We start from the raw sequence: 15,029 nt of genomic DNA on the forward strand, positions 1-15,029 counted from the left end.
TATACAAACACACACACACACACACACACACATATTCATTCACACAATCATTCATTCAGGTTCTGTATAGATGTTATAGTTACCAGCCTAGATGTTGCTCATGCCAAGTTACTGGCCAGGTACCTTGGTCATGAGGATGGAGCCGAGTCTGTGTCAGATGCATCTGATGCTCCTGGAGGTTGGTATCAGAACCATAGACTCAAAGTCCTCAATCTTTAGAGTCCAGTTTTATAGGGATTTTTCCCTATGTTAGTTCATAGGAGTTGCCTCATTCTGCTGTTGCTAAATCAATCAGCAGATGGCTGGCTCCATTCTGTCAGATGCTTGTTTTTCCTTCCTTTGAGGTGTGGTGGGTCATCTGGTTGATCCCACTTGACACCTTCTTCAGCCAACACTGAATTCTTCAGACTGGTAACTCCCTAACCATTCAGTCACATACATTCTCTATCTTAATCACATCTATTTCACTGTTTTGGCTTACTTAGAGTTAATTAATGTTTAACAAGTTTTATACAAAGTATTTCTTTGAGCAGGCTTCACACAGACACAGCTGGTGGCTTGCAGGTTAGAATCACAAATTTACTTTTAACATAAACCTTTAGTTATGAGGCATCAATTAACAATAAGTCATTTTTCATATAAACCACGTCTAATATAAACCTTCTTTAATATCCCTACACTTCATCGAGATGTCCCTGGAGGATTTCCTCTCAATCCCCAGACATGTTAACAAACTTTTCTAAGTAACTATACTGTCTGCGAATGCATCCCAAGTCCTCTGGGCAAATCAATCATTAAAAAAGGCTTGCTTAAAAAACACTGTTTGCTATTTGCAAAGGTACACTCACCAGAGCTCCCTTCCAGGGCGTCATTCTCTGGAATAGTTGCTTGTGAGGGCTGGGAGCAGGGTAATTCCGTCAGGGTGATAAAAAGCTCCTGGCTGCTGGGGTTCACGGAGTGCTGTGTGCTCTCTGCGAGGTCTTCCTCTTCTTCTTCCTCTTCATCTTCCCCGTCTGCATAATCCTCAGACATGGCAGAGATTACAACCCCCACCTCGGAATCCACGGTCAGGGGTGGGGTACTTGTGGCGCAGCCCCCTAAAATTGCATGCAGCTCATCATAGAAGCGGCATGTTTTTCGACCTGCCCCGGACCTTCCGTTTGCTTCTTTGGTTTTCTGGTAGGCTTGTCTGAGCTCCTTAACTTTCACTCTGCACTGCACGGAGTCCCTGCTGTGGCCTTTATCCGTCATAGCCTTAGAAATTCTTTCAAATACTTTTTCATTTCGTCTTTTGGAACGCAGTTCTGTTAGCACTGAATCCTCTCCCCATATAGCGATCAGATCCATTACCTCCCGAGCGGTCCATGCTGGGGCTCTTTTTCGATTCTCAGGAGACTGCATTGTTAACTGTGCTGATGAGCTGTGCGTGGTCACCTGTGCTGATGAGATGAGATCTCCACGCTGGGGAAGCAGGAAATGAATTTCAAAAGTTCGCGGGGCTTTTCCTGTCTACCTGGCCAGTGCATCCGAGTTGAGAATGCTGTCCAGAGCGGTCAGTGGTGCACTGTGGGATAGCTCCCGGAGGCCAATACCGTCGATTGCGGCCACACTAACCCTATTCCGATATGTTAATACCGATATTAGCGCTACTCCTCTCGTCGGGCAGGAGTACAGAAACCGATTTAAAGAGCCATTAAAATCGATATAAGGTGCCTCCTAGTGTGGACGGTTGTGGCGTTAAATCGGTTTTAGGCTCCTAAAACCGATTTAAACGCCTAGTGTAGACCAGGCTTTAGCTTCACTCCATGTCAACCGAGCATTGTCCATGTCTAGATCTATTTGCAGCAATGAAAGAGGTGCCCAAGTGTAGTCGGCCAGCTTCCAGCCTGGGCTCAATCATCATCTCTTTATGTCTTGCCCCCGGGTTCCTTCTGGAGCCCCACATCCCTGGGCAAGCTCATTGCTCCCTGCAGGAGATGCACTCACTCCTGGGGTCCTTTCTGAGTCTAATTATCTCCAGTCCCTGGCACTGCTCCTCGGGTCCAACTACAGAGCCCTGACAGAGAGCTGACATCTAGAGCCCCGCTCAAGGCTGCAGTGTCTGTCTGCCATAAATAAAGAGTGGAGGGAAAGGAAGACTAGTCACTGCCTTGGGCTGGGTTCCACTAGCTACAAGGCTCCCTAGAAGTCTCTAGCAGCCTCTCTTCTTGAGCAAACTTTCCTCCCTGCTTCTGTGGCCAGCTTCACCTTTTTAAGTGCCCATTTCCCAGGAAGCGTGTAATTGGTATCCAACTTCCCTACTTACTTCTGGGGAAGAGTGCAGCAAATTCCAGTTCTGCATACCTCTACCTTCCTGTTTGTTTATATAGTCCTAGATACTGGGGATACTTTTACCCAGTTAGCCTCTCAGTTGTATCTCCACTCAGTTAATTGGCCTCCTCTGCCAACTCTCTTTCAATCAGAGCTCAATTCTTATAAACTGGTGGGGAGTTAGTTAGCTCCTGCACCAGCACACCCTCCTACTGCAAGTAACTTCACCATATTGCACATCAGTTCCCCACCTTTAAAATGGGTATACTACTTACTAGGATTAAGGAAATCATCTCTAGTGGATAATTTATTCAATAACTACAGCCTTTTATATGTTTTCAGATTGTCTGTGGACATGGTACAGTTTCTGAGTTCATTTGCCTAACATTTTTTATGAATAATTCTTGGTCTGTAAATGCTGCAGCCTTTTTCACAGAGCTTCCTTCATCCATCATTGGCCCCGGAAGCCCCACAAAATGTGTTGTATAGCTCAGAGGGGAATCCTTCCTCCATGCAGATAACTATCGTGCAACTATCTTAGGAGATCCCTGGATTCTGGGGGACCACATTCCTGCCCATTCCACAAGTGGTGAATCTTTCCCTCTCATCAGAATGATCTGAGGAAATTCTGAGGGTTAAGTTTCCTCCATCTTCCCTGTCTCCCTGGATTTTTCCACAGGAAGGGCATTCTGGCCCTTAATTACTCAAAATTTGCTTTTCTGAAATCTATGACTATATACTACTGCATCCAGTGATCCTAAATGATAAAGAATAAGATTGAGAGCATAAACAATCTTTGTAAGGAATAGCTCTTGTTGAAATACAAAGAACTTTTCAACCGATAACCTTTAATACACCAAACCATGAATGTTTTTTAAGATATGTAGCATAAAGAACTCTTCAGACACAGGACAAAACATATTTGACGAGGTTATCCTGATTTGGAAGAGGAAATTTGCCATCATTGTTACACAGATGACTGAATAAATACAATTTGACTCCAAAAACACATTCCTGGTGAGGTAAAGAAATTGTCAAACAAACATCTGGTTAGCAGGTGCTCAAATATCATATAGATAATGTAGTCCATCCACTCCTTCCAAAATGTATACAATTATGAGGGTGCTAAATGTATAACATGCTAATTGCCCCTTCAGAGAGACTGGTTTAACATCCATAAAAACACATTGCATACCTCAAGAAAACTGCTCATATGTCCTTGATATATTTTCAAGCAATATTTATTTGATAGTAAAGTGGCTATCAGCCAATGCTTCAACAATATCTTAAACTCCAAGAAAGACGGATATTGCTGAAATGTTGGCTGACAGACACTTTACATCCAAATAAAAATAGCCTGAAAATATATCAAGGACATATGAGCAGTTCTGTTGAGGCAAGCAACATGATGTTTACATCTCTTCAAAGAAATGAAACGGCCCAGTTGACATAAGTTGAAATAATCCATTGTTATCAAGAAAACACTTTGAGACAGATTTCCTGCAGGGGGTGGGGCTCAGTGCTGCTTCAGTATAAATATGAGGTCCTTTCATGAATCTGGCTGTGAAGGGCAGAATTTGACTTAAGTAGATCTCCAAAGGGTCAACAAATATGTAAGATACCCCCAAATCACTGTTGTTATTATTATATGTATTACAGTAGTGTTAAGAGGACCCAGTAAAAAGATTGGGGTCTCATTGTTCTGGATAGTGTACAAACATCCAGTAAAAAGAGTCTGCTCCAAATCTTGGCTCTGGGTGGATGAAACAAACAAATAGGGATAGTGGGAGAATGAGGTAAAAAGAGCATAGTTTCCTGGAGAACAGGTATGTGTACAATACAGCTTGCCTCCTGCCTCATGACTGTCCTTATATTCCTGGCACCTATAATACAATATGGTGGAACCTGAGGTCATTCTCAATACCACATACTATGTAATCTCCATCTTTTCTTTCAACTCCCTCTTCAAAATACACTTCTCTCTTGTTTAAAATCAGGGAAAGCCACCTGTTTTACACTGGTATAGCAAATCTACCATGGGGGCATTACACCAGTATAAATATCCCTAATATAGTTGGCCCAAAGGAAAGTTAAGCTGCAGACTGGAAAGAAAAGGTATTGCACACTATTGGCTACTGATTCTATTATTGAAACGAGTCTCTTACAAAGAAGATCGCATATGAAAAGTGTATGTCAATAAAGGTACTGGACCATCAGGACAGTGAAAATAGAACATGGATTCTCCACCTGGAGGCTGTGAACTCCAGCAAAGCTGCAAAGAAGCCCAGGGAGTAATGACCACCTCCCTTTCTTTATGGATAGATGGCAGGAGTGATCCTGAAGCTATAAGAGGCATGATCCTGAAATGTTTTTAAGGGGGGTGCTGTATGGGAAAGGTAGAAAACCACTGAAATAAAGTAAGGTAAACAATACTACAAGACAATATACCATGTGTAGATGATACCACTGTCTAGCATGTTAACCAACATTGTCACATTGTTTCCTTATACTTCCCCCATCTGTTTGTATCCACCTGTTGTCTTGTCTTTTATAGACTTAAGCTCTTTAGTGCTGGGACCATCTTTTTGTTCTGCATTTGGGCACTGCCTAGCCCATGATTAGAGCTCCTAGGTGCTGTAGTAATACAAATAATAAATAATATAATATGCATCTAGGACTGTCATAAGAATGGTAGAATTTTATGTTGTACTATGCAAGAGCCTGTGCACCCGTATGGCTGTAATCTGTAATGTGTAAAAAAGCCAAAAATGACTGGAAACTTAAAAAGCTGGACCGTAATAAAGCACGAATCCCAGTGGTGATTGAACCTGGTGATATTCTGAACAAAAAGAGCTCTCAGCCATGTTTGTAGCTGTTTTCATTGGTACACATTGACTCTATAGATATTTTAAGTTTCAGAGCAACACACAGACAGCGTTGACTATCCTGGAATCTTACTGTATAGACAGGGCCCCTTGATTTTGGTTTTTATTTTGTTTAAAATTTCTCAGGAATTTACGTGTGTATATTACAAAAACATAGTTTTCTGGGTAAACATATATAGACTATTTGAGAAAAAGTGTGGGGTGATGTAATTAAACATGGCATCATAGTGGATGCACACAGGGAAATAGAGTGAGGAGGAGAGGACAGTTTCAGGACAACCTGTGCTAGGGTTGCCAACTTTCTAATCACAGAAAATCAAACACCCTTGCCCTGCCCCACCTTTCTCTGAGGCACCACCCCTGCTCACTCCATCCCCCCTTCCTCTGTTACTTGCTCTCCTGCACCCTCGCTCATTTTCACCGGGCTGAAGCAGGGGATTGGGGGTGTGGGATGGAGTGAGGGCTCCAGCTGGGTGAGGGCTCCAGCTTGCACTCCCAGCTGGAGCTCTGGGATGGGGCTGGGAATGAAGGGTTTGGGGTGCAGGAGGGGGCTGTCGAAGAAAAACTCAGTTCTCGCTTTTTGTTTGGGTGCAGCAAAATCAAATTCTTTATTATTTCTCCAGTAATTACCATGGAGGGAGAGAGTGCCATAGGACACAGGGTCCTGGACAGGTCTCTCAACTGGTAAACAATCACAGCAAGCCTTTATACCTTTTACAGACAATTTCTAACAATAATACAGACAGTAAAAAGCAACAACTACATTTTATTTATACATAGCAAAAAGGCTTATCTTATTTGTCTCAATCCTAAGAAAAGCAAGCCTGCATTTTGGTTAGTGATTGCAAGGTCGTAATAACTTTGTACACAGTTCCTGTCCTGTCGCCTCGCACTATCTTTGCTCCTACAAGTCTTACGTCATTAAGGTTACAGTATGGCTTGACTCTTGCTAACTAACATTCATTAAGATCTCTTTAAATCCTTGTTAATTATTTACTGGCTTCCACACTCCCCCCTTTTGTACTTCTAGTACAACAAACAATTTCAACTCTCAATTCGCATGAAACCATGGACTTCAGATTCTACAGCAAACATGTCAACCGTCATGGGACGTAATGACAATGCATGAGTAGCATGAACATGAAAGGTATTGCTATTCTTACGTTATCTACAACAACAACAACAACAATATAATCCTAAATTAACTAACAACACTACAAACAATAACAATCCCATAGGAATAATATAATGGGGCTGTTGTACAATTGCGAACACAAAGCACAAAACATCATACCTAGTACATAAAGTAAACACTCTATAAGCTGTATGAAAGACATTCCTTCCATCTTGATATATATTCTAAAGCATGGGAATTTGCCCTTGCAATTCAGAGATTCTTTGAACCTTTGGTAACAATGAAAGCAAATTTTAAAACCGATCAGGCATTATTCTAGTCCAATCAAAATATACCTAAAATCTAAGAGCTACTTGCAACATTCTATCTGCATTCTATCTGCAGGCCAGTAAATGATATAATTGCCTGCAGCAGTGGTAAGATCAATATGTATACCTTATCAGGTGTTATTCTAGGGGTACTGTCTATAAAGCAGGTAGGTATACCAGGTGGTCTAATTTCCCAGATGTCTCGGTAAAGAATTCAGTTCCACATGCATCCTCCCCATGGACCCAGCAGGATTCGGTATGTGGGAGCCCACACCCCCTAACTGGTCCATATGCTTGGAAGGAGCACTGTGAATGTCCACACTTCCATCCAGAAAGTGTCCAAGTATGTCTTCATGACCACAGATCAGATGGTACTCCTGACGTGTCTGTAAGGGCAGTGGGCCAAGTCTGGTCCAGATCCCACTGCAATGCCTTCCCAGCCTCAGTGATATTCAATACCATCTCTGTCAGTCTCCTTCTGGGTCATAGAACTAAGGGTGGAAATGACATGTAACTCACCAACTTCAGCCTGTACTTAAGATAGCTGAGCTTCAAAAATAAGACTAGTGGCCTTTTCTAGTTGCCCCAATTTCTTATCATGTTCTTGGCCTTTAAGAATAGTCCAAATGGCCACTACACTATTGGCTCCAGCCCACAGGGATCTGGTCAATTTCCTTTTTGTCCAGAGGAAATAACCCGTGCCTTTTGTTGTGCTAATCTAATGGCAGCCCCTTGTGAGCAATCTGGGTATGTAGAAAACTGGATAAGGGCAATGTCAGTTAAAATCCAATTAGGGAGGGCAATACATACTGAAGGATTTATCCAGAACACAGGGCGCAGCCTGTAGAATAAACCCCAAAATCCAATTAATACCACAGTCCCAAGCATGGGTCCCACAAATTTCTTCCTGCCAGTATGTAATTCTTTGTTTCTTCACCAGGGTCAGTTCTCAGTGTCCTTTTCACTGAGTCCAAATTCCTGGACTTTGGCAATGTCAGTGGAGTGAGTGCTTCTTCTTCTTTCCCAAAACAATCAAGGTTTAGCATCCTACAGGGGAGAGGTTTCCAGCACATATCACCCTGTAATAGCTGTGCTTTTTCTAGAAAAGTCTAAAGGCACAGTTGGTCTGTCAGTGGACAAGGGAGAGGTTGTCCAGAAGCTGTCCAGAAGCATAGTAGAACTAGAAGAAAGAATAGGCTAATCATCAATAGGAAAATTCTTCTGATGTGGAGGGGTCTTTTTGCAGTGAGAATCCTGGGTCCAAGCAGTCAGTCTGTGGCACTTCACAGCGGTGTCGGTAGTCAGCAGGACTTGGAAAGGGCCTTTCCAGCATGGAGCCAAGGCAGTCTTTCGCTGATGGATCTTTATGTAGACCCAGGCTCCTGGTTCCAACGAGTGGCAAGGTTGCACAGGATCCTTTGGTAGTGCTTCCATCACCTGTGTATAAAAAGACTTAACACATTTCATTAGTGCCTGACAATATTTAAGCATTATGTTATCCAGCAAATGAATGTCCATCTGAGCTGGGGTTAGTGGGGGTGCAGTTGGTAGTCAGCATTGGGTGTTCTGTCAAATTTCATGAGGGCTGAGTCCAGTCGTTCGATTGGGAATGGCTCTCATACACATCAGTGCCAAAGGAAGGGCATCTGGCCACTTTAAGTGTGTCTCAGCACAAATCTTGGCCAGTCCATTTTTTGTAAGTCCCGTTCCGGCGTTCCACTGTCCCAGCAGACTGTGGGTGGTGAGGGCAGTGAGTTGCACATAACTCCTTTACAATCTGTCCAGTAAAGTGAGTTCCACGACCACTGTTGATAGTCACAGGGATGCCAAAACGTGGTACAAAATCTGTAAGCAAAGACATCTACTGTCCTGCAGGGAAAAGCTTCAACCCAAGTGGTAAATACATCAACTAAAACTAATACATATTCATAACCACAACATTTAGACATTTAAATAAAATCAATCTGAATATTTACAAAAGGTCCCCAAGGAGGAGAGTGGGCTGGCCGCTGCACACCAATCTCGTGTAACTGCAGCAACCATTTCCCCACCCCTTCCCTTGGTAGGCAGCCAAGCGGTGTCCTTGACTGGGGCCAGCGCATGTTAGCCATTCTCTTCTTGGCTTTTTTTTTTTTTTTTTCATCTAACCTACAAAGGAAACTTTTACTCTTCAATTATACACCTATTTCATACCATGAACACATAAACAGTACTGTTATACAGTACAGAAGTATTATCATTCAATGTATGCCACATATACCCTTTCACTAAAATAACCTTAGTACAGAACTTTGGAAGAACAAGCCAGGACAAGCACACCCACTTTGAGAAGTTCACTTAATATAACTTCTAGTCCAATAGCTATCCACCATCCCCAGCCCTCTGGCTAAAAGTCTGAGGTAGCCAGAAGGATCCCTTGTACAATATGGGGAGTGGGTTAACTTTTCATGTCCTTGCTTCCAAAGACTGTCAGTATGCAAATTTTAACAACAATTCTCAATTAAAAGATTTGGCCAATGTAGTTTCTTTCTCTTACTTAAGAAAATGTATTAGACTTTAGTATATCACATTTTCTGATGTAACCAAACACTTTGTATTCTAAGTTGAACAAAACAAGTATCTGCATCTCAATCCAACATTTCCGCTTGATATCAAATCAGACCATCTCATGAAAATATTAAACACAACAATTCTGGCCACGAAAAAAAACACAACAAGACAGAACATAGAACACACAACATAATTTTTTCTGTGCCAGTAAATCAAGGTACATGGAATGCTGTGCAGCTGGCATTAGTTTTCTTTGATTATCTGAAAGACAAAAACAGAGGTCCATCCCGTCTGGGCAGTTAAATACTTAAAATATACAAATACTCTTGTTGATTCTAGGCAAAACAGAGGAATTACCCCATATTTTCTCATATGTGTTTCTTAGACAGCCTTGGTTTCAGCGGCCTTTACCTTATCAGTTAGTTAATTTGCAGTAACACAGATTATTTCTGGCTTGCTTTTTATTTCTGTTAACTCCTGCTTTTAAACACTGACAGAAAACATCACCTCTTACAGTGCCTGTAGAGCCTAATAAAATTCTCATTACATAGCACTGTATACATTCTTCAACTGATTTAACAAAATTGTTCATAGCCAAATGATTGCAATCTAATAAGTTCTTTGCCTGAATTTATTCACAAACATGTCAAAGACACCAAAAAACTGTTCTCTTTAGCATTTTCACAAAGTTCAACTGCTGTTCCCCCCAGCAAACACAGAGTCAATTTTTCATTTTCCCTTAAAAATCAATTGCTTTTTCCTTCCAACAGCCACTTTACCAATGCAAATCACCATTCCAAATATCCTTCTGAGTATTTGAAATCCTCATGCTCATATTCACTTACTCCTTCTTTCCACTACACCCTCAAAAGTTTCCAACCTGTTTTCCAAATCTCTTTGTCTGTTGCCTGTCCGCCTGGGCCCGATCCTTTTTTCCTCACTGAATCGTCCCGTCCATGGACACGAGCTTGTTCCACAACCAGTTCTTAGCTAGGAGGGTGGGCTACTCAACTAGCCCCCACCCTTCTGGTCTTGTCCCCAAAACATTTCCACTCACAAGACTACCTGAGTCCTCCCTAGTAAGGCTTGCCACCTGGGCAAAAATACATGGCCATTCACTTAACACATAATCCAAACCCCTTTGGGGGTCTACCCAGAGACCCACCCATTTGTCTGCTGACACTTAAACAGAAAAGAAAATTACACAAAAAGCAAAAAAAATTACAGTCTAAGCCAAATTTTCCTACTTCTATTATATTGTCTGCTACGGGCGGGGGGGGGGGGGGGGGCGGGACTGTAAAAATCTCAGGACAACCTCAGAGCTTCATCACACACATGGCTTCCACCCTGAGGAATTATGAACGAGAAGTTCAGTTCCGCTCACACACCTAACGCCCAAATGAACAGAGCAGAAAAACATCAGTAACCGGTTAAACAAAACAGAGCCAAAGCTAAATAGTGCACCAAAACCAAATAGTGTTTCCTTATTCTATCAAAGCTCACCTATAATCATGCTATTCTTAACACATAACACCAACAGTACCAAACAAAGCAAACATAAACTAACAAGGGTAAAACAGATAGATGGTGTAAATTCTGCAGTGCCCCCCATTCTTAATTGCTCACCAAACTGTGACAAATTCCTGTTACTAATTTATCCCTCATGTCAGGTGATCAGACCAACAGAGCATATAATCAAATTTTAAAGCTTCATTAAAATAATAAAACAACAATGGAGAGTGTTGGGAATGCTCCCACATCACTCGGGAAAAATATGAATGCTCCAAGCCTTAAGCCACTTTAATACTCACACGTCTCACTGGAAAGTTAAGCTTTGCAAATATAATTCCAATTCTGTAACTCCTGCTTTTGGTTTGCCTCAGTTTCTATTTTCTATTTTCCACAAGCAGCTGGGGCTGAAAGCAGTTTTCTTTGCACTTAGCATAGTCCGCACTAATTCATGACCTTGAACACAAAACAACTTCTCCTTTATCTCAGGGCTAAGCCGAATTTCAAATTAACCCGTTCCTAGACAAATTGCTCACACTGTGTCAGAGGTTTTTCTCTGTGATTAAAGCTCCACTGAGATATATGATCTTATCTAGATTGAAGGTACCTTCTAATGGGCATTGTTTAAATAAATTTTCACGCGTGTACAGATTCCAATCATTTAAATACCTGTAGGTTTTAGGACCATAATGTACGTACATGTAATATGCTGGGGCACCCTTAGGGGGTAAGGTGGAATATTTAGACTGTCCCTTACCCATTTTCCACTTACACACACAGAGAGGGTGTCCTGTCGGCGCTAGCGGCTCAAAAACCAAGGAGATGATCAGACTGTCAGTAGCCCACACGGAAGGGAAAGGAGAGGGAAGATGGGTTCACACACCCCTAGACCCAGGCAGCTTCCTCGCCGGACTATGCCAGGCTGAGTCAGCCCACCGTGGGTCGGATCTCCTAAAGATCCACTAGTTACCGGGCTAGCCTGGTAACAGCCACTCACACTGGTGTACACACACACACACCAAGGCCTCTTTTTCTTCCTTTTTCTTTTTTTTTTAACCCTTTTTTTAACCTTTTTATCTTTTTTTTTTTTTTTTTACCATGATGCATCTTTACCTGGTCCGGACCAATACCATGAGGCGGTATGACAACCCCTCTTGAGGCGGTAAAAACCCCTCAGCACCGGTGCATTCTAATGCATTTACCTATGCATTACCTTATGCATTACCTTATGCATTTCCTTGGCCAACTCAGCAGTTCCCAGTACTGCTATAACCTAACCTTATTGGGGCCTCTCCCCAATACCACTTTGCATCTGATCCTGCTGCACAGTCAATAAGTTCAGATGGCGTGAGCCCAACAGAGACAGACGTCCTCACGGAAAGTCCTCCTCCGATACCCCAATAGAGATTTCAAAAGGTCTCATACCTCTCATGTGGCGCCATGGGGTTCGAAGGGGAATGATCCGTAGTAGTTGTCTGTGGGTCCGTGGGCGTTGCCATCCCGGACGAGCCCCCAAATTGTCGAAGAAAAACTCAGTTCTCGCTTTTTGTTTGGGTGCAGCAAAATCAAATTCTTTATTATTTCTCCAGTAATTACCATGGAGGGAGAGAGTGCCATAGGACACAGGGTCCTGGACAGGTCTCTCAACTGGTAAACAATCACAGCAAGCCTTTATACCTTTTACAGACAATTTCTAACAATAATACAGACAGTAAAAAGCAACAACTACATTTTATTTATACATAGCAAAAAGGCTTATCTTATTTGTCTCAATCCTAAGAAAAGCAAGCCTGCATTTTGGTTAGTGATTGCAAGGTCGTAATAACTTTGTACACAATTCCTGTCCTGTCGCCTCGCACTATCTTTGCTCCTACAAGTCTTACGTCATTAAGGTTACAGTATGGCTTGACTCTTGCTAACTAACATTCATTAAGATCTCTTTAAATCCTTGTTAATTATTTACTGGCTTCCACAGGGCTTTGGGCTGAGGCAGTGAGTTGGGGTGCGGGAAAATGTGAGGGCTCCAGATGGGGGTGTGTGCTCTGGGGTGGGGCCAGAAATTAGGGGTTTAGGGTGTGGGAGGGGGCTCTGGGCTAGGGTAGGGGGTTGAGGCACGGGAGGGGGTTTGGGGTGCAGACTCTGGGAAGGGGTTTGAGTGCAGGAGGAGGTTTCGAGGTAGCACAGGGGGTTGGGGTGCTGGAGGGGGTGAGAGGTACAGGCTCCGGGCAGCGCTTACCTCAGACGGCTGCCGGGAAGCAGCCAGCATGTCCCTCCGATTCTGGGGCTCTGCGTGCTGCCTCTGCCTGCAAGCGCCGCCCCCGCAGTTCCCATTGGTTGCAGTTGCTGGCCAATGGGAGCTGCGGAGCCGGCGTTTGGGGTGGGGGCAGTGCACGGAGCCCCCATGGCCACCTCTGAGCCAGAGGGACATGCCGGCTGCTTCCCGGGAGCCAGGTGGAGCTGGGCAGGGAACCTGCCAACCGGACTTTTAACAGCCCCGTCACCGGTGCTGACCGGAGCCGCCAGGGTCCCTTTTCGACCGGGTGTGGCAACCCTCCCTCTGTGCCCATCCATCCCCCCCGGGGGTTGGGGGACAGGCCCTGGAGATCATTCAGCCACGTCCCACTGAGCCCTTTGCCTCAGGGAGGCGCCAGCCCCCGAGGGACCCTGCGGCCCCACAGTGGGGTCATCACGTCCTTGTGAGCCCTGTAGCGGGAGACCGGCCCTGGGACCCCACGGCCACCATACGGGTCATGTCCCAGAGCGTCCCACAGCCGTGAGGGTCCCAGAGCCCCCTGTGGTTCCCTCAGACCCAGTGGCAGTGGGACCCTGCCAGGGTCGGGCGCAGGCCAATGAGACCCCGGTGACGCAAGAGAACTACATTTCCCAGATTCCAAGAAATATATAGCTCCCAGCATGCAATGGGAGACCGGTTAACTCAATGGGGACCCTGGCGGACTACTCTACCCAGCCTGCACTGCGTCTCTCTCACCCTTTTCGCCGGGCAGTCGTGGCGCTGTGCATTCTGGGACTTGTAGGGCCCGCCCGCTGGAAGTTTTCGGTGGAAAAAGTTTCCGGACCCTTTGCCTTTCCCGGGCGATTTCCATGGTTACCGCGTAGTAGCCAATGGGAAGGGGGCTTCTATCGCGGGGAGGCGGGGCTTAGCCGGCGGCCGGCCAATGGTGGGTGGTGTTGTGGCGGGGTGACCTGGCAGAGGGGTGTGCGAGTCTCCTTGGCGCTGTCCCCGGCCGTGGCCTAGCAGCCTTGGGCCGCGATGGGTGGCGGCGGGAGCAGCGCTCGGCGCGTCACCTTCGAGGCGGATGAGAACGAGAATATCACGGTGGTGAAGGGCGTGCGGGTGAGAGAGGGGCCGGGCACCCATGGGACGCGGGGCCAGAGCCCCCGGGGGCGCCCAGCGCCTCGTCCATCTGCCCCCACCCCCGGCAGCGTCCTCCTCCCTCCACATTTCCCCTTCTGCCCCAGGCCGGGGACCCGCTCAGCTTCCCACCGTTCTCCTGGGTGTCTTCCACCATTGCCCCATAGACCCTCCCTTGTCCTCCTCCCGTCCCGCTCTTCCTCCTCCTGTCTCTGTGCCCCCCCTGCTACCCCCCCCCCCCGGGACCCCTGTTCTCGCCACTGCATCGCTCCCTGTCTTCTCCTGCCCCGCTGCATCCACTTCTCACCTGGCCCTGTTGTATTCTGGTCGCCCCCCCTGTTCCTTAGCCCCTGGCCCAGCCACCGAGACCCCTCCTCTCCTCTCTGCCCTCCACCTGGGTGTTTGCAGGAGGCCCAGCATCATTGTGGAGGCCGGGTGCGTTGTAGGAAGCTTAGAAGAGCGTGAGAACTAGATAAATTCATGGAGGTTAAGTCCATTAGTGGCTACTAGCCAGGATGGGTAAGGAATGGTGTCCCTAGCCTCTGTTTGTCAAAAGGTGGAGATGGATGGCTGGGGAGAGATCACTTGATCATTGCCTGTTAGGGTCACTCCCTCTGGGGCACCTGGCAGTGGCCACTGTCGGTAGACAGGATACTGGGCTGGATGGACCTTTGGTCTGACCCATTGTGGCCGTTCTTATGTGGCAGTGAAACGTTGCCATGAATAGGGAGCTATGATCTTGTCATCATCAGGATTTATAAGGAAAATTTATAGGAGGACGTGAAGAGGAGGGATGCTGAGCTGGAAGAGCCTGCACTTTCTACCTTGACTTCCTCTTGTTTTCCGCTCACCCTTCCACATGTCCTATTTATTTCTCCGTCTCTCCTTTCATTCTGTCACTGATCAACACTCACACATAGGTTTTTCTGTGACACTAAGAGGGTTTGAAATGCCTTGTT

The 15,029-nt window shown here is 45.3% G+C and overlaps 1 protein-coding gene across 4 annotated transcripts in view; it reads left to right on the forward strand.

The window, feature by feature from the left end:
• Positions 1-13,881: 13,881 nt before the first annotated feature.
• CHCHD3 (coiled-coil-helix-coiled-coil-helix domain containing 3) overlaps positions 13,882-15,029 on the forward strand; it is a 254,625-nt gene continuing 253,477 nt past the window's right edge. Inside the window, exon 1 of one of the 4 annotated variants that reach the window (XM_045002042.1) lies at positions 13,882-14,052. In XM_045002042.1, the coding sequence (XP_044857977.1) occupies positions 13,969-14,052 (84 nt within the window). In that variant the 5' untranslated portion in view covers positions 13,882-13,968. The remainder of the gene's footprint in view (positions 14,053-15,029) is intronic. The other 3 variants (XM_045002043.1, XM_045002045.1, XM_045002046.1) reach the window with 3 other exon arrangements.

Source organism: Mauremys mutica, chromosome 1 (genome assembly GCF_020497125.1).
Source record: "Mauremys mutica isolate MM-2020 ecotype Southern chromosome 1, ASM2049712v1, whole genome shotgun sequence".
Classification (NCBI taxonomy): Eukaryota; Metazoa; Chordata; order Testudines; family Geoemydidae; genus Mauremys; species Mauremys mutica.